General features: G+C 45.1%; 1 protein-coding gene across 3 annotated transcripts in view; it reads left to right on the forward strand.

The window, feature by feature from the left end:
• Disp1 (dispatched RND transporter family member 1) overlaps positions 1 to 10,381 on the forward strand; it is a 150,104-nt gene extending 139,723 nt beyond the window's left edge. For all 3 annotated transcript variants that reach the window (XM_048439537.3, XM_085687591.2, XM_048439538.3), the window contains one exon: positions 6,780 to 10,381. In XM_048439537.3, coding sequence (XP_048295494.3) covers positions 6,780 to 10,358 — 3,579 coding nt within the window. In that variant the 3' untranslated portion in view covers positions 10,359 to 10,381. The remainder of the gene's footprint in view (positions 1 to 6,779) is intronic.
• The last annotated feature ends 13,304 nt before the right edge of the window (positions 10,382 to 23,685 follow it).

Here is a 23,685-nt window from a genome sequence, read left to right on the forward strand (position 1 = left end):
CTCTTCTCTCCCTGGGCTCTCTCTTCTCCAGTTTCACTCTTCTGCACGCTGCCCCTCCCCCAGTCAGTTGTCAGCGTTGTCACTGTACAGTTATATGCCTGCCTGTCTGGCAATCAGTGGTGATTTCAAAGGAAAACTTAGGAAGCAAGGGGTGGGGGGATCAAAAGACATTAATGCAGTGTCTAGCTCAATGGCCCCCAGTACTCCAATCCCTACGGCCCCAGGATCTAACAGCTTGCTGCTTTGGAAGATGCTAGGATTCAGGACAAGCCTTTCCTGCCAGACTTCTCCAGAGCCACACAGATGTCAGGTCTAGAGGACATGAAGTCAGTCACCCCTGGGTGTGGAAGGACTATCAGTTTGAGCAGGTCCAAACTGCTGTCTGACATCACTAATGGACTAAGGATGATAGCCAGGCAGAAAGGAACTCTATGTGTTCTTAGCATAACTCTAAAATATAAAACCAGAGGTTAGTCCCAAACCCAAGCACCTGCCCTGTTAAGAGTTAGCTGACAACCTTATTCCCATCTTCTGCTCTCAGTGGGTCATCTTAGTGAAATATGGGGTAGAAAGAACCCATAGAGTCGCCTAGACCAGCAATATTATTGTGCTGATGAATTCCTTCAAAGAACTAGCAGCTCACAGTCCACCTAGATACCCTGGCTTTACACCATTCTCCAACAGGAAAAGATATTGACATCTTGGGGGTGACCTCACCAGGGATTGTGGCTTCAGTTTTCTCTCCATGTCACCTTCCTTGGCTTTGGTTCCAAACCAGACAAACCCACAAATGAGCTGTAAAAAGACCGGAGTTTTCTAGTCGCTGGTCAGGTTTTGTCATATTTCCTCCAATAGCTACTAGATGCTACCTTACTTGGCAGCTATCTGTGTATTTATCATCATGTGTGACACCTCTTAGGGAGAAAGTTAATTTTAAAGTAGTAAGCATATAGTGGTACTTAATGCTAGGCGCTTGGAAAGTGCTGCTGAGGGCCCATGACTCAGGGGTCAGCGCCACTGACCAGATGAGAAGGCAGGCTTGGGAGGTGAAGTTGGTTTGATTACTTGTCATTACACTTGGATAAGAACTCTGAGTTTGGATGCCTCTTACCCCTCAGTGTTCTGCCTGCCCTTGGTCTTCAGAACTTACCTTCCTGGAGACCCCATGTAATCATGGACTACTCCCTGTGTGTATGCATTCTAAACATGTCCATGAATCATATAATCCCCACAACAGCAGATGAGCCAAACACCGTTGTATAGATGGAGACACTTGGCACAGATAGTAAGTAGCAGATTTGAACCCAGGCAGTTCTGCCTCCAGAGCGTGCCCCTACCCTCTGCACTTTGTGCTTCCATAAGAAGACTATACCCTTGCCCTATGTTTTGCTGTGTATGCTGTTTCCCACTTGAATGACTATGAAAGAGTCAACGTGGCCTGAAATAAGTATTAGTTTGATAGAAATTTATTATTTCAATATGCATTAGACTCTAAGACTTAAAAAGGTCAGGAAGCAACACAGTGTCACAGCAGCTTTCAGCAGTGAAAAGAGCATAGCACGTCCTTCATCTATAATATGGACGTATCCAGTGATCCTGGTGAGACCGCTTACAAAGAAGGCACACCTAAACAGGAAAGTAAGTGAAAAACTTATATGAGGAGGAAACAATTGAAAGGAAAATCAAAGTAATGGTGAGACAGTATGAGAGAGAGATTGGGGGCCAGGTGAAGCAAGGGTATGAATTCACATGTATGCACACATGAGGAAGGAAGCTAGGGTGTGAGTTCACATGTATGCATGCATGAGGAAGGAAGCTAGGGTGTGAATTCACATGTATGCATGCATGAGGAAGGAAGCTAGAGGATAACATAACCTCAGATATCCTTCCTTAGAGGTCTCACATGGCCGGGAACTTGCTGAGCTGACTAGATTATCAGGCCAGCACACCCAGGGATCCACCTGTCGCCATTTCCCCAGCAACACTTACCACCATGCCTGGCTTGTTTTTTAACGTGGGTTCTGGGAATCGAACTCAGGTCCTCATGCTCACACTTCACAGACTGAGCCATCTCCCCAGTCCCTCTCTCATACTCTTGTCCATAGTTCCTTTTCTGGTGTGTGTGTGTGTGTGTGTGTGTGTGTGTGTACATGTAATAGCAGGCAGGTGGAGGTCAGAAGACAACTTACAAAAGTCCGCTCTCTCCTTCTACCAAGTGGGTCCTGGGGGTTGAGCTCAGATCCTCAAACCTGGCCACAAGGGCCTTTACTGCCATCTCACCAGCCCCGTTCTTAACAGAATGCTTTCAAGGTGAGGATTTGGGGGCAGTCCCCCAAAATACACATCCAAAGGAATCTTTGGTGTGGGCATTTACAGAATCACATTAAATGAATAAACAGGCAGTCAGGAACCTAAAGATCTACTTCAGAAAACATGGTTATAATTTTAACTTGTTAAATTAACCCCTGTCTATAAACCAGTCTCAAATGTGATTGTATTCTGGTCTCAGATTCTACTCTGGAAAAATATGATAAGATGTCCATTTGACGTGTTAGGTATAACTTGGCTGAACACCCCAGCTCTGAGATTATTGCTTAGCTTTTTCCAGTCCCCGGTTGGAGCTGTGTTGGGAATTTGTGTGTGTTACAGTGTTCTGAGTCCTTGGCAGCCTTTCCTCCCTACTCCTGAGTCCTTATTATTATGTTTAAGCACTTGGTTAGAAACACCTCTCAAGCTAATGGGACCAAGTTAACGATCCGGAGAGGAAGAGCTTGGCTGTCAGTGGGTTGACCCTGGCGATGAGTGCCATAGCTCAGTGAGATCAGACGTTCCGTTTCCTGCTGCAATGATTCTCCGGACTCCACTGAAATTCCGTGCTGCCTGTGCTCCTAATTCAGAGTGACTGGGGCTTCCAGAAAGAGTGGACGAGCTCTGTCTGCCTCCCCACAGAGGTGTCCCTTAGCCTCCATTTCCCTGACCCTCCCAGTCCTTGCTTCTCAAGAGCTCTGTCCGCCTCACCACAGAGATGTCCCTTAGCCTCCATTTCCCTGACTCTCTCTGGTCCTTGCTTCTGTCCTGTCCGGCTCGCTAGCTGACTCACACTTATAACCGTAAGGGTCTCTCTGAGCATCACCACACGGGAAATACTTCACCATGTTAGTCTCTGCACGTTAGAGACGTTGGAACTTTGAGGGCTCAGACCATAAGAGGGATTTGAAATTTGTTGTCTGGGACTGTCTTCTAGATTAGCTTTCATGGGCTATAGGACCCCCCCACACACACACACCGCCCAGAAGCATGGGGGGGGGGGCTGAAATGTATTTTCTGACGCTTCTTTCAAGGGGCCTTTGCCCTCACTGTCCTCTGACTTGGTTGCCAGGCAGACAGTCCAGGAGTCAGATGAGCCCTGCTGTGGAGGGCTTAATCTTCCTCTTTTCCCTTTCTTGGCTTCTTAAAATACCTTCAGCTTAGCCAGTAGTTTTTAAAGCTAAGGTATCATTTAAACACAGCTGGTGTCTCCTTTCTCTCTCTCTTCTCTTTTCACCCTCTATTTTAAGTCAGCTCCACCCCTGCTACTATCTAAGGAATTGTGCAAAGACATGTCACAACCACATAAGCAGAATGATTCCCCGAGACCCGTGTTGGTTAGTAGCTACAATTAGAGGGCTGTGTTCCCTCATGAGGGATTTGCTTCTGTAAACTCTAGTTTATTTTTTATAAACCCCTAGGTCTTAGAACTATTCCAAAGGATCCCTTTTCTGAAAGTATGACAAGAATACATCTGTTCCCCACGTAAAGAGATGTCTCCCTGTCAATCCCTTTGCCTCAGACTGTAATATGGGATTCTGTATTTATCCCAGTCACAAATAACTGGTCATTGCCGATGTGATGCAACGCTTTCAGACTGGGGCACTTGCTCTGCGGTTCCCATATGTCTACATGATATACTACTTGTCACATTAAGTTCTGATCATTGATTTCTCTGCCACTCTGGAGTAAATTGAGGGCAAGGACCACAGTGCCTCTCTCACGTTGTGCCCAGAGACAGCATTTTGAATGGCTAAACAGGTAGGGATGTAGGGCCTTGCTCACTGAAAGTATGGGCAGTGCTGTGGTCCTTCCCTTGAGGATGCTAATAGTCTGAAGGGCTAGTTAGAGGGTGCCCATCATGATACCGTTCTCTGTGACCCTTTTCCTTACCCTGTATAGTCTTAAAAACAGTTTTTCCAAGTGTTGTGCCCAGCCAGCACCATAGTTCCCGGGGGGCAAACTAGCATTTGTTTTTGTATCATAGCCAGCAAATAAGTAGTTAGTATTTATGATGCTCAAGTTTTTAATTTTTGGTCAAATATACATATAAAACTCCCACTCTTACTAGAAAAAAAGGGCTATTCAAGGATATAATGCCATGCTCCTGTTGCATTTGTGGCTGGCAACTGTATTTTCTTTAGTTTTGCTTGGGCATTTCAGCAGAGCACATGTGCCCCTTCTAGCTGAGATCCCTGTAATCCCTTTGTGGGGTGAACTGTTGTCTGCCCTGGAAACTGGAGGTGCTGTCTCAGGGCGGCACGGCTTTCTAGCCCATTTTTCTCAAGTGAACATATGCAAATTTTTAAACCTGGAATTTCTCTGTCTTATAAATGCTAATTATGTGTTTTCAGAAATAAGGTTTAAAACAAAGTTTTGTGAAAGTCAAGCTTACTCTGTTGCATTTTCATGATAACTCCTTGACCCACTTTTCTTTACTCCCGTAAAGAATTGTTCAAAGCAAGTCATTTTGTTTTTGTTTTGTTTTTCTCTTTCTTGTTTTGGTTTGTTAAGACAGGATCTCATCGTGTAACCCTGACTGTCCTGGACCTCCTATGTAGACCAGGCTGGCCTCGAACTCACAGAGATCCCACCTGTCTCTGCCTCCTGAGTGCTGGGCTTAAAGGTGCATACCACCATGCTGAGCCAAAATGAGCAACCTTTATTAGGAAAACTTCAAACATCAGACTGAATCTCCAGACGCAGTTCCAGCCCACAGCCTCTTTGTGCCATCCACGCCTCTCCACACACGAGTCCCACTTTACCCAGGCTACTAATGTGTATAATGTGTAACTTGGGTCGTAGATAAGTCTGGCTTCCAAAATGATTGTGCATGTCAGCCAACTTCTCTGTCTTGGAAAGAGATTTTAATGAACAGTTGACAAAGTCTAGTTTAATCAAGGTACAGGCTGTGTGGAATCACATTAGGAAAACTCTCCACACCCTTTCTGAACTTTGGAATGGTTCCCTAGAACAGCCCTTGGTAAACAAAGATGAGGGAAAGTGATAAGGCCAGCCTGGCCTCCTCGACTCTGGTCCCTCTGATCAGAGGTCTCTAGTCAGGCCCCACATGGGGACTGGTTCCTAGTCTCCTCCTCATAGAAGAGGGCTGGCTCATCTAACCTAAGAGGGGAATTGAGCCAACTTCACAACCCAGCAGTGTTAGCGGTTCTCTGTGACAGGACCAGCCTTCCCAGGGACAGCATCCTAAATGACGCACTGGCCACGCCAACCCAGAGTCGCCACAGTTCCTAAGGGCCACCATTTACCAACAGAGAAAAGTTCCCCAGGAAGGGTTCTAGCCAGCCTGAATAAACAAGAATGTAGAACTAAAATTCTACTTTTTTGTTTATTTATATTTGTTAACTTATACTTATTTAAATTCAGATATAAAGTGTTTTAATCTTAAAATATTGACCCGTCTCACCTTATTTCAGAAAATCATTTTAGAGCCAGGCAGTGGTAGCACATGCCTTTAGTCCCAGCACTCGGGAGGCAGAGGCAGGTGAATCTCTGTGAGTTCGAGGCCAGCTTGGTCTACAGAGCAAGTTCCAGGACAGGTTCCAAAGCTACAGAGAAACCCTGTCTTGGAAAAAAAAAAAAGAAGAAAGAAAAAAAAATAATTGTAGTCTAAGTTTTTCATGACTCCAGTCCCGTTTTGATTTTTCAAGTAGAGTTTTATCCTAGTCTGTTCAGACTCAAAGTACCTTAGATTAGATAATTTGTCAACAAGTGATTTGTTCCTAACAGTTCTAAGAAGTAGAAGGTTTTAAGATCAAAGGGCCCGCAGATTCCGGGTCCAGTGAACCTGTCTCCTAAGGTGTGTGATCTGTGTGTCATGATACGACATCAAAAAGCACAAACACCCTTGAACTGCTACCATAAGGGCACACATCCACTGTACCTCCCAGAAGTCTGCCTGTCAGGACTGTCACACTGGTGATCAGGTGGTAAGGTATGGATCTGGGGGAGGTATGGTAGCCATAGGAGTACATTTAGGGATAGCATCTTTGCCTTAAACAGCTGTGTTTATTGGGAATTTGGGAATTTGTCACCAAAACTTTCATGCCAAGACCCAGAATTTTCAGGAAAACAGCAATTGGACAGCTGTTTCCTTCCTCCTGTGAGTGCATGAACTTGAAAACATGTCCACTTCATTACTTCCATGGTGATTTTGGAAAGCTCTGTTTGCTAAGCAAATTTATCTCTCTTCTTAAGCCAAACGCAGTACTGGTTGGCATGGCATTATATTTGTATTCCGTTCCCAAACAGGAGTTGGCTGTTCAAAATCGAGCAACCTGTAGAATAGCTGTCCTGTGAGATCCTGGTGGGGGTGCTCACTTGTGTACACACCAGCACACTCCGTGACAGAGGATGGTTTAGCTTCTGTGCCTTCCTCATCCCTAGAGGCAGGAGTGAACTGCCGGTGGCGAGTCTGTTTAAACTCCAGTCCTGCATGTCTGTCTCTGCAGATCAGATCTCACCCCCAGTTCAGCGACCTCTGCCAGAGGACCACTGCCGTTTCCTGCTGTCCCAGCTGGACCCTGGGGAATTACATCGCCATTCTGAATAACCGATCATCCTGCCAGAAGATTGTCGAGCGAGATGTCTCCCACACGCTGAAGCTGCTTCGAACCTGTGCCAAGCACTACCAAAACGGCACCCTGGGGCCAGACTGCTGGGACAAGGCAGCCAGGAGAAAGGACCAGCTCAAGTGCACCAATGTGCCGCGCAAGTGTACCAAATACAATGCCGTGTACCAGATTCTCCACTACCTAGTAGACAAGGACTTCATCACCCCAAAGACAGCTGACTATTCCGTGCCATCTTTAAAATACAGCATGCTTTTCTCCCCCACGGAGAAAGGGGAGAGCATGATGAACATCTACCTGGACAACTTTGAAAACTGGAACTCTTCGGACGGCATCACCACCGTCACGGGGATCGAATTCGGCATCAAGCACAGCTTGTTTCAGGATTACCTCCTCATGGATACCGTGTATCCCGCCATAGCCATCGTCATTGTCCTCCTCATCATGTGTGTCTACACCAAGTCCATGTTTATCACTCTGATGACGATGTTTGCCATCATTAGCTCCTTGATCGTCTCCTACTTCCTCTACCGAGTTGTGTTCAACTTTGAATTTTTTCCTTTTATGAACCTCACTGCACTCATCATCTTGGTCGGAATTGGCGCGGACGATGCCTTTGTCCTTTGTGATGTCTGGAACTACACCAAATTCGACAAGCCTCGTGCAGAAACGTCGGAAGCGGTGAGCATCACCCTGCAACATGCTGCCCTCTCCATGTTTGTCACCAGCTTCACCACTGCCGCTGCCTTTTACGCTAACTATGTTAGCAACATTACCGCCATCAGGTGCTTCGGGGTGTATGCAGGAACCGCTATATTGGTGAATTATGTCCTGATGGTCACCTGGCTCCCAGCTGTCATTGTTCTGCATGAGCGATACCTCCTCAATATATTCAGCTGCTTCCGAAAGCCTCAGCCACAGGCCTATGACAAGAGCTGCTTGACAGTGGTCTGTCAGAAGTGCCGCAAGGTACTTTTTGCCATTTCAGAGGCCTCTCGGATTTTTTTTGAAAAAGTGTTACCATGCATCGTCATCAAGTTTCGCTACCTTTGGCTCATCTGGTTCCTCGCCCTAACTATAGGTGGGGCCTACATCGTGTGCATAAACCCAAAGATGAAACTGCCTTCGTTGGAGTTATCTGAATTCCAGGTGTTCAGATCCTCTCATCCCTTTGAGCGCTATGATGCTGAGTTCAAGAAGCTTTTCATGTTCGAGCGGGTTCACCACGGAGAGGAGCTCCATATGCCTATCACGGTCATCTGGGGCGTGTCCCCAGAAGACAGCGGCAACCCTCTAAACCCCAAGAGCAAAGGGAAGCTGACACTAGATAGCACTTTCAACATTGCTAGCCCAGCCTCCCAGGCCTGGATTTTGCACTTCTGTCAAAAACTGAGGAACCAAACATTCTTCTACCAGACTGACCAGCAGGACTTCACCAGCTGTTTCATCGAGACCTTCAAGCAGTGGATGGAAAACCAGGACTGTGACGAGCCTGCCCTGTACCCGTGCTGCAGCCACTGCAGCTTCCCCTATAAGCAAGAGGTTTTTGAACTATGCATCAAGAGGGCCATCATGGAGCTGGACAGGAGCACAGGGTACCATCTGAATAACAAGACCCCCGGGCCGAGGTTCGATATCAACGATACCATCAGGGCCGTGGTGCTGGAGTTCCAGAGTACCTTCCTCTTCACGCTGGCTTACGAGAAGATGCAGCAGTTCTACAAGGAGGTGGACTCGTGGATTGCCAGCGAGCTGAGCTCGGCACCCGAGGGCCTCAGCCACGGCTGGTTCATCAGCAACCTGGAGTTCTATGACCTTCAGGACAGCCTGTCCGACGGCACCCTCATTGCCATGGGGCTCTCGGTGGCCGTTGCGTTTAGTGTGATGCTGCTGACCACGTGGAATGTCATCATAAGCCTTTACGCTATCATTTCCATAGCTGGAACCATATTCGTCACAGTTGGCTCCCTCGTCCTGCTGGGCTGGGAGCTGAATGTGCTGGAGTCTGTCACCATCTCGGTTGCAGTCGGCTTGTCCGTAGACTTTGCCGTCCATTACGGGGTGGCATATCGCCTAGCTCCAGATCCCGACCGCGAAGGCAAGGTCATCTTCTCTCTGAGTCGTATGGGCTCCGCAATTGCCATGGCTGCACTGACCACGTTTGTGGCTGGAGCCATGATGATGCCTTCCACAGTCCTGGCTTACACCCAGCTGGGCACCTTCATGATGCTTGTCATGTGCATCAGCTGGGCCTTCGCCACCTTCTTTTTCCAGTGCATGTGTCGGTGCCTTGGGCCACAAGGCACCTGTGGCCAGATCCCTTTACCTAAAAAGCTGCAGTGCAGTGCCTTTTCCCACACCTTGTCTGCACGTCCTGGTGACAGGGATCCAAGCAAAACACATACGGCCAGTACTTACCGCATGGACGCCAGGGGCCAAAAACTCGAACTGGAACATGAGTTTTACGAGTTACAGCCCCTGGCATCTCCCAGCTGCACTGCCCCAGAGAAGAACATTTGCGAAGAGCCACACATCTGCCCTGAATTTTTCAATGGCCAAGCCAAGAATCTAGGGATGCCTATGCCCGCAGCCTACAACAGCGACCACACCAGAAGCCCCAGAAACGAACCAGGTTCAGCCTTGTTACAGCCCTGCCTGGAGCGGGATGCCATCTGTCGCTTCTCTCTCAAGCAGAGATGTAACTGCCCAAATGCCTACATGCACTTAAAATATGGCCCTCACTCTTGCCAGCAGACAGGTGACTCCTTATGCCACCAGTGTGCTTCCACCGCCAGCAGCCTCGTCCAGATTCAGAAGGTGGTGGCGCCGCTGAAGGCCACACAGCAGGCTGCTGAGGTCCTTTTGCATCCCATCCGGCATATGCTGCCCCGGGGGATGCAGAATTCTCTGCCTAGGAATGTTTTTCTCCACCCTGTGCAGTGCATCCAGACCCAAGAACAGCTTGATCACCCCGGCATGCACAGTCTTCGAAGCTTGGATGGACATCTTCCCAGGACAGCAGACCCATTGCTGTCTGTCAGCAGGAGCACTGAGTCTTTCCAAAGAGCTTGTTGCCATCCTGAGAGTAACCAAAGGGGACTCTGCAAAAGTAGAGACACAGGGAACACAGAGGACAGTGGGGGGACTGAATCCGGGGTCTCTAGTTTACCCAACCAGACTGACACAGTGGAGGAGACAGTGGAGCCAAGCCTGCCGCAGACAGATGAAAATGTGAACTCAGAGCAGTTAAATCATAATGAACCAAAATGTAGATTCAGCCATTTAATAGGGGAGGCTGGCTACAGGTCCTGCCCAAACAGTCCACAGAGTTGCAGAAGCAATGTGAGATTGAAGTGCAGTTCCACAGACTGCCAGATGCCAAACCTTGAAGCCAACGTGCCTGCGGTACCAACATACTCAGAACTGTCTGGCGAAAGTTTGTTAATAAAAACGCTATAATAAACCTAGCCTTGCATTCAGAAGCATTGCCTCCGTCATTCTTTTGAGTCAGTAGTGAGATCTAGGAGCCTCCAAAGGGAGGCTAACAACAGGTGTGTTTCATGTGTTTACAGTTTAGAATATTTTTATGTTCCCTCCGAATGGTTAGCACACTCAGGATCTAGTGAGTGTATTAAGATTACTGGATTTTCAGGTTACTGGGGTCTTGTTTTTGCTTTTGTTTTTTTTTTTTCAATAAGTAGTTCTTGTACATTCCTACCCATCTTGACTGACATCTCTTCTCCCCTCCTGAAGCAGTGAATCAGATTGAAGGTGTGAGCTACCTAGAAGGTTCGGTTCTCTCAGACAGTCAATTATCCAGCATCTTCATTGTGGTGCATTTGACTGATGGTAATTAAGTCTTCTCATTGCTCAGGATAAACACTAGGACTCTAATTAACAGAGCTACTTCAGTTAAAAACCAAGAACTAGGCAACATTAAAATATATATTAATTAAAAGTCCATGCCAAGCACCTTTTCTTTATAGTACATTTGATTTGTCTTGATGGGTGCCCCACATGAGGCCTGTGGCACATTTCTATCCCAATTGCTATCTTCCCACACCAACTAGATGGGCAGTTGCTATGACACCTCCTAACCTAGTCATGGGCATCACCCTGAGTCAGGCAGTGGTTGTGTTAGTGCCATAGAAAGAGAAGTGTGAAGAGCCGTGATCATCCATGAAACCCTGTCCTTCAGGGGGTACATTGAGTGATGACAAAGAAGGACCCAGGCCAGATGTGTCTGGGCCTCCCAAAACCTTCAGCATAAGGGATCTTGTTATATGGAGTGTTGCCTCCATCTCTGATCCTAAGGGGCCATGTTAATAAGGTTTCTGTTGCTGTGTCCCAAGACATCTTAGGATAGCTTCACCATGCTGCTGACACCTGGGAATGCTAAGCCTGTAGGCAGCATCTTTGGTGACACTGTGTCATGTGTCAGATCAGTCTGTGGTGGGAACTGTTGGTGTGTACCTTCTGGGTAGTCTATCAGGTGACAGTCCCAGCACACCCTGTCACTAGACATCCCAGCTCAAGGAGAGCCTGGCTCCATCTGGAGCTGCTACAGCTCCAATTTATTCCTCCAAAGACTCTGGTAGGAATATTCCCAAATAGAAAGTCGCTTTTGGAAAGTCTTAGTGGTTATTTTACTAGGGATGGTTTTCCAAAATTGATCTCCATAATCCTAGGATTTGAAAAAGAAAAAAAAAAAGGAGCTGAAAGGAGACCTATGAGCCATCGAATCTAACTCCCCTCCATCAAAGCATCTCTTTGCAACTTTCGCTTGAATACTTGAGTAACAAGTGCCCTGCCACGTCTGTGTCTCTCGAGCCAGTCTGTTTTTCATTAGCACTTCTTTCATGTCTCTGAAGCAATGCAAACATTTCCGACATCTCAACCACCGGATGTCCCTCCAGATGCTTAGTCACCATGTCCTCACACTGGCCTGCTTTGCTCACTCAGTTGTTCTGTTTATCAGATGGCGGAGTTAAGATGTTCTTGGGTCCAGGCTCGGTACCGGTACCCGGTACCCGTAACAGACTGCTGACACACCTTGATGATGTCTGGTCCCCAGGAGACAGTGTGGTGCTCCTGATAGCTCACTTGGAGCTAGAAGCACTGTTGGGCTTATTAACAGCCAACTGTGAATGGAACCAGCTGTGCCTCTGGCATAGGGCTTGGTGCTGAGCTGCCCTTTCCAGCAGTACCTGCCCAACCCCCACTGCATTGGGTTCTTAGATCAGGTGACAGGGGAGGGGGATGGGAGACCTAGAAGGCAGGTGAAAGCCTTTGTTTTCCTTCTGAAAGGTGTAAGCATCAAGTTGGCTAATGAAAATCCGGGGTCTCCAAAGCCCTTGTGTTCTCCACCAAGCTCCCACATTGTGTTCTGCCAGCTGTCCTGGTAAGGAGGCCCAGTCGCCTTTGTCCCTCCTCAGGTCTGTTTAAAGCTGCGAACCTTGCTGGGCCTGTGGGCCCTTTGCACATTTACTTCAGGGCAAGATGAGCTTTGAGCTTCCTGGATTTCATACGGGTTTGCTTACTTTGGTTCGCTTGGTTAGTTAGTTGGGTCGGGATGGATTTTAGCATTTTGTTTTACTTTATATTATTTTAAGAATTTGGTTGCTGGGATCCAAAGCTTTAAAAATATTCCTTTTTAACTCTTCGCTACTGTGCAGAAAGGCTTCTCTACTTCTGCTTCTGTTTCACGGGGAAATTTCCCATGTTGTACTCCAAAAGGTGATGCCTGAAGAACCTCCACACAGGGGAAAGGGCCAGGCGCACTGTGGAACACTTGCCGTCTGGAGGGGTTTGGTGAACCTGTCTTTGATTGTTGAGTCCCTGTCACCAAATTGGGTCCCTCCTTCTTCCCTTGCAATGTTACATTTTAAATCCCCATTTGATTGAGAAGTGGACTTGGCCAAGTAGAAGGCAGTCTTCACAAGGAAGAACCTGTTGTTTGAACTATCTCACAGCTCCATCAGTGTGCGCTCGTGTCTGGTATGTGATGGTTGTAGACACACATCCTTCTAAAACCATGCTCTTCAGAGATGATGCTGAACTGTCATTAAACTCTAATTTCAATAATCTGTGTGTCAGCCTCAATCAATGTAAATTTAAAAGTTTTTGCAGGGGTGGTGTGGAGAGCGCTTTCACAGATGTGGCCTTCAGGAGATCTGGAAGTGTGCCTGGTTCCCATTGCCTCACCTGGAAGCCATCTCTCCACCAGCAATTAGGATCACTTCTAAATGAAAAAAAGAAAAAAAACGAGGCCTGGTGACTCCCAAAACAGCTGTATCATTTCATATATTAACGAGGAGAGTCATTTTAGAAAAAAAAAAATCAGGTCTGTATTTTTTTAAAAGGAAAGGGCTGATTTTATTTTTCATAAAGTTGGAGCATAGCGAAAAGGAATTTGCTGAAATCATGAGATTTTTTTGTTCTAAAATGCAAAAGCAGCTGTTGTGTCTAAATACTTGTACATATTGTAGCTTTTCAAATGTTTGGTCTCCAGTTGGTTTTAAATGGCATTTTTGTTAGCCATTTTAATTGGTGCTTGGCTTTCTATGCTAAGAGGCTCTGTATTTTTGCACTGTGTAGATAGGGAAAGTAACATGGTGGACCAGTAGACTCTTTTGCCCATTGTTCAAATATTTTAACTGCTGTCACTTTATATTTTGTAAGGGAAGAAAAAAATGGCATTTTTCTTGGTGTTAGCTTCATAAACCAAAGGGTGCATACCCAGATCAGTTCAGAGCAGCCGAGGCCCAAAGGCCTTCCAGCTGCCCATGCTGTCTGCTGGACATAAAGTGGACAGATGCCAGTTGGGATTCAGAAGTCGGGGTAGTGTTGAGGCTTACAGAGGGGTGCATGGGACAAACATTCCAGAAGTCATTGCCCCAGAAAGGGCTCTTTTTTTCAGCTTGGATATTCTATTCTCTAAGTCAGTAGCCTAACCAGAGCTTACCCTGTCTTGAGTTCTGGTAATACAGTGGGGATCCATGCCAAATCTTGAGCACCTCTCCAGACCCCTCAGATGAGGTACATCTCTTGACTCATTCTGACTCATCCTGAAATAAGACCCAGACTCCACATTCTAGAATCCACCGAGACGGCTAAACTTGGATGTTAACTCAGTAGCCTCAAAGTTGTAATTCCAGCTGTAATGGAATCTGCCTTCCTAAAGAGCAAAGGGCGGATTATTTTCTGTAAGAAATATTTGTCTTTGGAACCAAATAAGAGTCTTAAGAACCTGTTTTAATTCAAGATAAAGTAGCAGAGTAAAATTTGCCCACATTTTATTTGTCAATTAGCCATTTGTGTGTGTGTTGTTTTGTTTTGCCGTGCTTGGAATTCAACCTAGGGCCCGGGGCTAATTAGACAGTTAAAAGAAAAAGGATTTTACTAAGTAAACCAATAATCTGAGCAAGATTACAAAGCCTGCCTGGGCTAGAATTAAAGAACAAAAACGAAAAACCTGTGATCCTGCTTTTGCAATGCATTATGGTTGTTAAAAATCTCATTATTAAAAACTGGTCGACTAGGGTTTTCTCTCAAAGTCAGTTTAAGTGCCGGGTGAGGGTAATGAGCACACAGCTGTGTTCAGGTAGCCTTAAATGGGGTCTCTACTCCCTGTGGCCCCATAGCGCAACTGGGGACATACCCAGTCTGCAGGTGGTTTCTGTTCTCTCACCTGACGCCAACCACTGAGGTCTTGGAGGAACAAGCTTCTCTCTCCAGCTGAATTTCCTTTTGCAAAGGGGTCTGAGGAAAGGCTTTGCGGAATGAGCTAGTCCCTGGTGATATGACGGCTGATTGAAGTTCCAAATGGTTGGTCTTTTTAGATCTTGGAAACAGCTTGCCGGTTAGAGCAGTGGTTCTCAACCTGTGGGTCACATATCAGATATTTACATGACAATTCATAAAAGTAGCAAAGTTACAGTAATGAAGTAGCAACAAAATAATTTTATGGTTGGGGGTCAGCACAACACGGAGAGCCTCAAGGGCCACAGCATCAGGGACGTTGAGAATTGCTGCTGTAGAGTGTATTGTAGTTAACCCCTTATACCAGCAGAGGATAGAAGCCTACTTAATTCTGAACTGTTTCATGTAATTCCTTCCCAAATTCCAACTTAGATTTCTTTGCTCTAAGGAGGAGTCTGGGCTCCAATGAGCAGCGAGAGGAATTCCTTCAGCGAGCCTCTGCACAGTCAACCATGGCAAATATACAGTTCTATAACGAACATCTACACACCCATCCACAACGTGCCCGTGTGGCTCAGAAGATCAGTTCAAGCACGATCCTACTCTGATACATGCACCCAGATCCTGCTCGAAGGTGCAGAGATGTCTGTGTTCTCTGTACATTGGTTCCACATCCTGCCTGTTGTGGCTTGGGAAAGTTGGGTCGATGGAGCTTTAGCTATCCCGGAGGCAAATAGATTTTATCTTGTCTGATTCCAGCTGCATCGGAGTGGGAGGATGTGACCCCCCTGTGCCTTTCCAGACCCCACCCACCCAGCTCATCACTGGTGTCCGTGGCCCTGCGTTCCCATTGACTGGCTGGCTGTGTGTCTCCATCACTTGACTGACTCCTAGACAGCAGTCATACTCTTTGCCTACTCTGCCGGTGACAGGACTTGACAGAAAGTCTACCTCATTGGGGACTGAAGACCGGTAATGAGAAGCCACTAGGAAGCACAGAGGCATTCTAAACTCCAGCTTTATAAACAAATATGGCTGCATAAGTCATGTGCACATGCCTCCTCACTTGAGCTAAGACCGTCTTCATCATAAGCTGTGGGCCAAGTTTTGCACGGATGAGTGAGTGTGGAGATGAGGTATAAATGGATGAGTTGCTGAAGTAGGCTGAGCAGATGTCTTCACAGGGAGACCTTGTTTATCCCTACTGCTCGTACTGGCCTTTTGGATCCCACTCTCTTTGGAGGGAGACCTTGCTCAGCCCGGATATAGTGGGAAGGACCTTGGTCCTGCCTCAAAGCAATGTGCTAGACTTTGGTGACCTCCCACAGGAGAAGAGTGGATAGGAGTGGGCTGGGGGGAAGGTGAAGGGAACAGAAGGAGGAGAGGGAGTAGAAACTGGGATTGATATGTAACATGAGAAAAAATAGTTTTTTAAAAAAATAAATTAATTTTAAAAAATACAAAAAGTAAACTATGAAATTAAACTTAATGCACCTGAGCTGAAATCAGCATGAGAATGCCAGGCTAGCTGTCCAGCAAGCTTCCAGAAGTTTCCTGCATCCACATCCCATCTCTGCATTGGTATTTTAGGCATTTAAGTAACCTGCCCAGCTTTATTTTTGCATTTTGAGGATTCAAACTCAGGTCCTTACACTTTCTCAGCAAACACTGTTAACCGTTGAGCCACCTTCCCTGCAGTGAACTTAGCATTTTAACTTATCAGATTGGCTAGCATTTGATAGCAAATAAACTGTGTTGACTTGTGTCCCAAAAGGTATGTCAATATTCTCATTCACTGTGTTCACCAGTTACCCCAGAGACGGTCCTGGACTTTGTAAACTTACTATGACTGGAGTATTCTATGTGAATTTTCTAGGTTCTCTAAATGCATGTTTCTTTAAATTAGACCAGTCTTCACTGGATGCTGTGCACTATGGTGGAATGAATGATTGAGAAAATGTTCCAAAGCATGAGAGAATTATTGTTGGAAATATTCACTGGCCCCATGACCCCCCTGGACCTGTTTCTCCCCACTCACCAGGTCCCCCTTTCTAATTCCTGCAGCTGCTTATAAAATAGTCACTCTGAGGCTTATTAACAGTTACATACTTTAGCCTATTAGCTCAGACTTCTTATTAACTTTTACATCTTAACCCATTTCTATTATTTTATATTTTACCATGAAGCTCATGGTTTGTTAACTCTTGCTACTTAGACAGCTACACGGTGTCTGCCTGACTCCACCTTCTTTCCTTCTCTATCTCTGCTTGGATTTCCCACCTTGCTATATTCTGCCTTGCCATAGGCCAAAGCAGTGTCTTTATTAACCAGTGGTAATAAAACATATTCACAGCATACAGAGGGGAAGCCCACATCAGAGAATCGATTGCTGAAGCAGTCTAGCAAACATATCAATCAATGTTTGAGAAAGCGACAGAGGCACTGTTAGAATAAGTAAAAATCACAACAGAGCCAGGCATGGTGCCACACACCTTTAATCCCAGCACTGGGGAGGCAGAGGCAGGTGGATCTCTGTGAGTCCAAGACAAGCCTGGTCTACAGAGTGAGTTTCAAGCCAGCCAGGACTATGGAATGAGACCCTTTCTAAAAAATAATAAAATAAAAATCTCCAGGGGCAGTTTCTGGGGGATATTATGAATGTTCAGTCTATGATAGAAGAAACTCATTCCTATGAATTTTCCCCATAAATAATGACACAAATGACATAAATATGTGGGAATGTTCAGCCCTAGAATCTGAAGTAGTTCATGTTCATTAGTAAAGCCTTGGTTAAGTAAAACTATGGAATATCTTATAGTCACTAACAACAGTGATGTAGATATTTAGAAACTAGCATTTAAAGACATTTAAACCATTGTTGAGTGAAAAAATAATTTATAAAATAGAATAATTATATACCATACACACACACACACACACACACACACACACATATATATATATATATATATATATTTAGAATGAGTTTGTTGATAGTTGCTACATGTTGTTCACACACACAAACAGAAACCCCACAACTCTCACCTCAAAGAAGATAAGAGATAATTTATTCTGGAACCAAATATGAGTAACCATTCCTGTAGCATGAATAATAAAAATCCAGAGACAGATATAGGGGTTAAAGCTAAAGATCAGAAAAGCAAAGCAGTTAGCTACCAGAGAGACCTTTTACCTCTACCAAATCTTAAGATCAAAAGTGTAAGATCCTGTCTTCACAAATCCTTAGATTTCATACTCCAGTGAATTCCTGTCTCTTTCCCTTCATATTCCTCTCTCCACCCAGCTATACTGCTCCTGTCTCAACCTCCCTAGAGCTGAGATTAAAGGTGTGTGACTTCCAAACACTGGGATTAACGGTATGAGCCGCCACTACCTGGATCTATTTCTGGATCGATCTTGTGTAGCCCAGGGTAGCCTTGAACTCACAGATCCATCTGCCTCGGTCTCCCAAATCCTGGGATTAAAGGTGTGTGATACCACTCCCTGACCTCTAGTTGCTTAGCTTTGTATTCTGATCTTCAGATAAGCTTTATTTATTAAAATCCAAATAAAATATCACTGCATTTTCCTTTTCCTGTCTAAAATAAAAAGGCTATAACTAATAAGAGAAAAACTGTAGAATGAGCACAATAAATATATACAATATATACAGGAAGTAAATACATCAACAATGTCTAGTCCATTTTCATTTGACAAATTCAGAAAAAATATTTCACATCTGTCCTATCTTGGTGAGTTCAAAGTCTTGTACCTAATTTATTTTCTATCATAACTTGCTTTTTGTGTCTGGTAAACAAGGAAAACTATAAATATCTAGTCTTCAACTCCCTCAGAGATCTAAGAAGGAAATAATATTAACTGAGTAAGCATGAAATGTGAACAAGAGACTGAACAAAAATTGTGAGAAATGACAGAGACATCTGACTGCCTGGACAGCCACCCAAAGTTCCTCTGCGTCTTCGGGGCATCCATCATTGGCCTACAGGCCTAGCATATCTGATAGACTTTTCTGTGAAGCAAGAGATTCTGAAGGGCTGTCTCTCCTTGTCTTGACAATGTTTGGCAGTCATTTTTTTTAAACCCTGCTTGTCCAATTGGGACAACACACTGTTAGCAGTTGAGGCAAAGGCACTTTCTTTCCCAGTGGCTTACTTTTGCCACAAAGAAAGTAAACTCCATGTGGAGTTTCTTCATTGCCCAATGCTGAAGTAGATTGGTGCTGCCAGGAGCAGATGTGTCTCATTGTCATTAAAAAAAAAAAAGAGCCTTATGTTATTAAAACATCTTAAATGCCATACTCTGTAGATCTCTGGCATGTTTGAAGATAACCTGTCTATCTAAAATATATCTTTGTTTGACCTTGAAAACATATGTAATGTGACTACAAGTTCGATTGTAGTAGGTGATTAACTACTAACCTGCATTTCCTTATTATCCTAAACAGTTGGTAATGATAATTTTCAAGGACTAGAAATTTGCATTACATTGTTAAATGAGTTGTATAGGTCCAATACCTTGAAAAAGAGTAGAAATGTATGTACAATATGTTCTAACAAAATTAATCTCAAATTTGTATCAATATACAAAATTTATATACAATATATAAAAGTTCAATCCAATGTAAAATATTTAAAACTAGTAGTTTTTTTAAAGTATATTCAGTAATCTATCTTTTATTTTATAATAGCTGTATCCTTCTTTTTTCTTTTCAGAATAGATTCAATAATCTACCCTTTTATTCTGACATATCTATATCCCCCTTTTTTTCCTTTTCAAAACAAGAACCTTGAATCTAATTTTCTTTGTTTAGATTTCTTCCTGACCATTACCAATAACAACTTGTAGTCAATCCCCCTAAACAATGAAAAATATCCATAACCCAATGAAAGATCAGAAACCATCCATCCCACCTCTTGGGAATGTGGGTGTTGTGTACTTAAATTTACTTCCTGGGGGTGATGGAATCTTTAGGGGATCCTGAAAAGAAAAAATTGAGGTTAATTGTCAAGTCCTGGGAGAGGTAGCTGTCTCATTTATTGTCTAGTCTCTGTGTAATGGGAAAGTGCAAAGTCCTGGCTAGAGTAGTGTGTGAGATTGAATCATCTCAGCTAGCCACCTCAAAATTGTCCTGAGCAATTTGTAGTCCAAAGCCGATATTGAGGTGGTGTTTTCCAACTTAGTGGTGCTATCATAGTCCTGGAGGAATTGTTGTTGTGGGGCCCCATCTTCCCTTTGGAGATGTCAAAGGTCACTGTAAGGCATGCTTGTGGTTCAGTGCAGAAAGCTGATGGAGACTCAAACCCCAAATCATGTACAGGAAGGTAGATGAAACCTTTTTCTAGAATTAGTTAGTACTCTATATGACTATTAATATCATGACAAAAAGTCTAATATATATAAATCTTATAAGTCTTATGTCTTAAGCTGTTCAAGAGTCAATATATAAAACTAAAGGGGATTATGAGACCAGTGGCAATAAAGTAGTCCTTAATATTTTTTTTCTTCTGTCCCATATCAGTTGGCTCTTCTGACATGAGACAGAGATTTTGGATTTCACTTTAATAAGCATGCTTGAGTTTAGAGAAGGAGAGAGCCACACTCCAACTCCAAAGCCAGCTTTAATCTGTAATTGGACCGGGACTACAAAAAGACATTTGCATTACATGTCTGTGGAGGACAGCTGAAACAAACATGTGGGAAGATTTCTAAACGTTTATCCTGTTGGAAGTGTGATATACCAACAGGCCGGTTTATCCTTTTTCCTGACACATTTTTTTTATGGATGATTTGTCCTTTTGTTCAGATGTCTCATTTTCCCAGTGTTCTTCCGATTTCTTAGCTGGATACCTTTATTCTCCGCAAAAGACAGAAACAAAACCCTTCTCCAACCCTAATTTTGGGGAGATTCTCTTTTTGGCAAGTTATATCTGATCAAATGAAAAGCATTTGTTAGTTTTATAGTATTAGTTGTCTAGCTTCTGAATTTGGTGTCATTCTATTTACTGCTGATGTAAATCTTTGTAAGAAATCTGTGAAATTTCTTTTGGGCCCTGTATGACTTTAGCAAATGATTCAATCTTCTTTCCTACTTCTTCAGTTTTGTCCCAAGCATTCAAAACTGCTGCATAGAATAAAGTCAGGAGGTGACCATCATATAGTGATTGCCTTTCTACAGTAGCATAGTCTTCTTCTCCAAGAATTTGATCTTGGGAGATTTCTATAGCTCTAGGTTTACTCTTTTGTTTAATAGTCTTAACCTCTTCTCTGAACCAGATTCTCCATTGTAATTGTGGACCAGGCTCTGAAACAGCTTTAGCCAAGTCTGTCCAGTCTTTGGGGATTGTTCTGTTACACACTGACTACAAGTTTAACATTTGCTTCACAAAAGGTGGATGCATGCCATATGAGACTATTGCTTCCTTGAATCTCCTTAAATCTAACACTGGCACAGGAGTCCATTCAGCTCTTACAGAGCCTCTAGCATTTGGCAATTGCTGTGAGGGAACAGAGATGTAGGTTTCCTCAAATTCCAACGTGATAAACAGTTGAGTCTTTAATAATAAGAGAACACAGAAAGTCACAAATCAAGGCACTTTTCAAGTATGTTGGTAGAAACATTAAGCAGGTAAATTGAAGCGTCCTCTATAGTTATCATGCTAGCTAATGACGCTTAGACGTTTGGTTAGTTAAACTAGAGTCTTGTTAAGTTAATAAGTTCTGTTAGCTACAGGGTGTTAGGTCTGATACAGAAATGGCCAAGGAACGGCTATTTGGGGAGCTAAAGATAGCACAAGAGATACTGTCGTTAGGTTCTGGATACGCAGCACCCCAACTCCTTCACAGTCACTGATGCTTTCATCCGTTGGCTCACACAGTTCAAGGGAGGTGAGATTTCTTTCTGGGAACTTCTGCACACATTGTACAGCTGTATTCTGACTGTACTCACCCAGCACACTACCTTCCCGTATCCCTCTTCCTCTCTTGCTGCCTTCCTTCTTTCCAGCTAGTCTCCTTCTGACCCCCATGCCTTTTGGTTGTTGCTTGGCTTTGCTTTTTGATAGGCCTTGTACACACAGGCTGTGTGCTCATGGCTGTCAGAAGACGACACGTCCCTCAGCGCTCCTCTCCACCTTCCAGGTCTCAGTCTTTCTGCCAAGCTTTCCATGACCTCCCCTGGAGCTTGGAAAGGGTGACAGAGATGTCTCCTTTAGGGCCAGTTACTAATGACAGCATTCACTGTGTCACTGCAAACAGAAGCATCAGTGGCCTAGGCTGAGAAGTGCTTATGTGGAATCAGCACAGATATTTAAATGGCAGTTTGGCTCTGTCCATTATCGAAGCATCGGTAGGAGAGCAGTATCTTCTCTTTTGGTGTCTGTGACATCCTTGTTCTATCAGTCACTTCTCTGGTGCTGTGGGAAAGCATCATGACCAGAAGAAGTGAAGGTTTTTTTGGATTCTGGTTCCAGAGGAATAAGAATCCATAGTGGTGGGGCAAAGGCAGTGAGCAGCAGCCATGGCGGAGCAGGACCAGGAAGCTGAACCACAAGCAAGAAGCAGAAAGAGCAATCTGGAAATACTAAGAGTCTTTAAACCCTGAAAGCCAGTTCGGTGACATGGCACTTCCCCGGGACAGGCAAGAGACTGGCAATAAGATCTGCTTCTGGTACCCTACTTTGACCCCAGATCTTGGTACACACAAGAATCCTTACGCTTGCACATCCTTGCCTTAGCTAGATCTACTCGGCGCCAGTTGGTCAGGGTTCCACAGCCAGGAAGAAGCAGCCAGTTCTCTGTGAACAGCAGAGGTATCTTCTGGGAGTTCTCGCATGGCTTCCCAGGCAGGTCTGTCCCTTCTCCCACCTCCCTGGCATGCTTCCTTAGGACTCCTTTTTCTCAGAAGCCGAAGGCCTGTGGTGCCAACCTCCACCCTTAGGGGAAAATCCACCACGCAGCAAGTCTAGAAGGCAACAGGAAGCGCACTGCCATGTGGGGGACTGGGCAGTGGCGCTTTCCCTCCCATCTGCCAGGACAAGGCTGTACTAAGATAAATAGAAGGCCGCTCACCCTGGGAATTCCCAGACAACGTGTTTCTCTTTAACTGGAAGAAAGGGATATCCTGACGTTGATCCGTGGCATGGTCCCTGCTAAGAATCTTTCCAGACCCGCAGAGGAAGGACCAGGACATGAGCTGTCCTGTCAACTGTACTGGACCAGCTGCAGTGAGGACCAGAAACAGCTGGACTTATCCCTGAGGGGTGAAACAAAGGGGAATCCATCCTGGGATGTTGACTGGGGAAATAGTTCTAGACTCAGGCGGCGGCAGAGTGGACAGAGGCCTGTCCTATTTCCTCTTTGCATCCATACTGGATGGGACCACACTGCTCACCTCCCTGGCTGGGTAATAAGATGTGTGCCAATGTTGGACATCATACAGGGTCTGCTCAGGAAACTCCTTGAGCGTCTACCTGGCTTGCCTACAAGGGTGGGGTTGATAGTGATAGGTGATGTTTTCTCCATTGCTCCTCTTCTGCAGAAACCCTGGAAATCAGGTTCTCCACAGCTCGACTGCCCCATGGCCTGCTCTCCCTGTCTGGTCCACATCACCAACATGGTTGTGAGATCCGTGTGCACCCAGGGCACTGGAAACAGAAACTCACCAGGCATGGTGACCCTCGGTCCCTGTGCCACTCCCTCAGATCCAGGTTTCCTGAGAGAACCATTTTCACCCCCATGCCCTCCTCAGCAGCATGGAGTGGGCTACCGACTTCTAGTGCCACAAGCTTCTGCCTGCATTGTGGGCTTCTCAGCTTTCTGAGAGCCATCTGATTACCCCACAACTGCACACTCAGACTCTCGATGGTGAGCTGATCCACAGCCAAGTACAACTGTCTCCTGCTGTTGACAGGAGCATAGGCTGTAGGCCTCGGGTCCTGAGCCACTCTCTGAGTGTGGGGAGCATACCTGAGGGGAGCCATGCTTGTCTGAGGGAGGAGATGGCCTCAGGCTCCCCGTATCAGTACTGAAGTCAGGGCATCTAGTGCCCTTCCCACCATCTTCTTAG

Source organism: Myodes glareolus, chromosome 5, assembly GCF_982192425.1.
Source record: "Myodes glareolus chromosome 5, mMyoGla1.1, whole genome shotgun sequence".
Taxonomy (NCBI): domain Eukaryota; kingdom Metazoa; phylum Chordata; class Mammalia; order Rodentia; family Cricetidae; genus Myodes; species Myodes glareolus.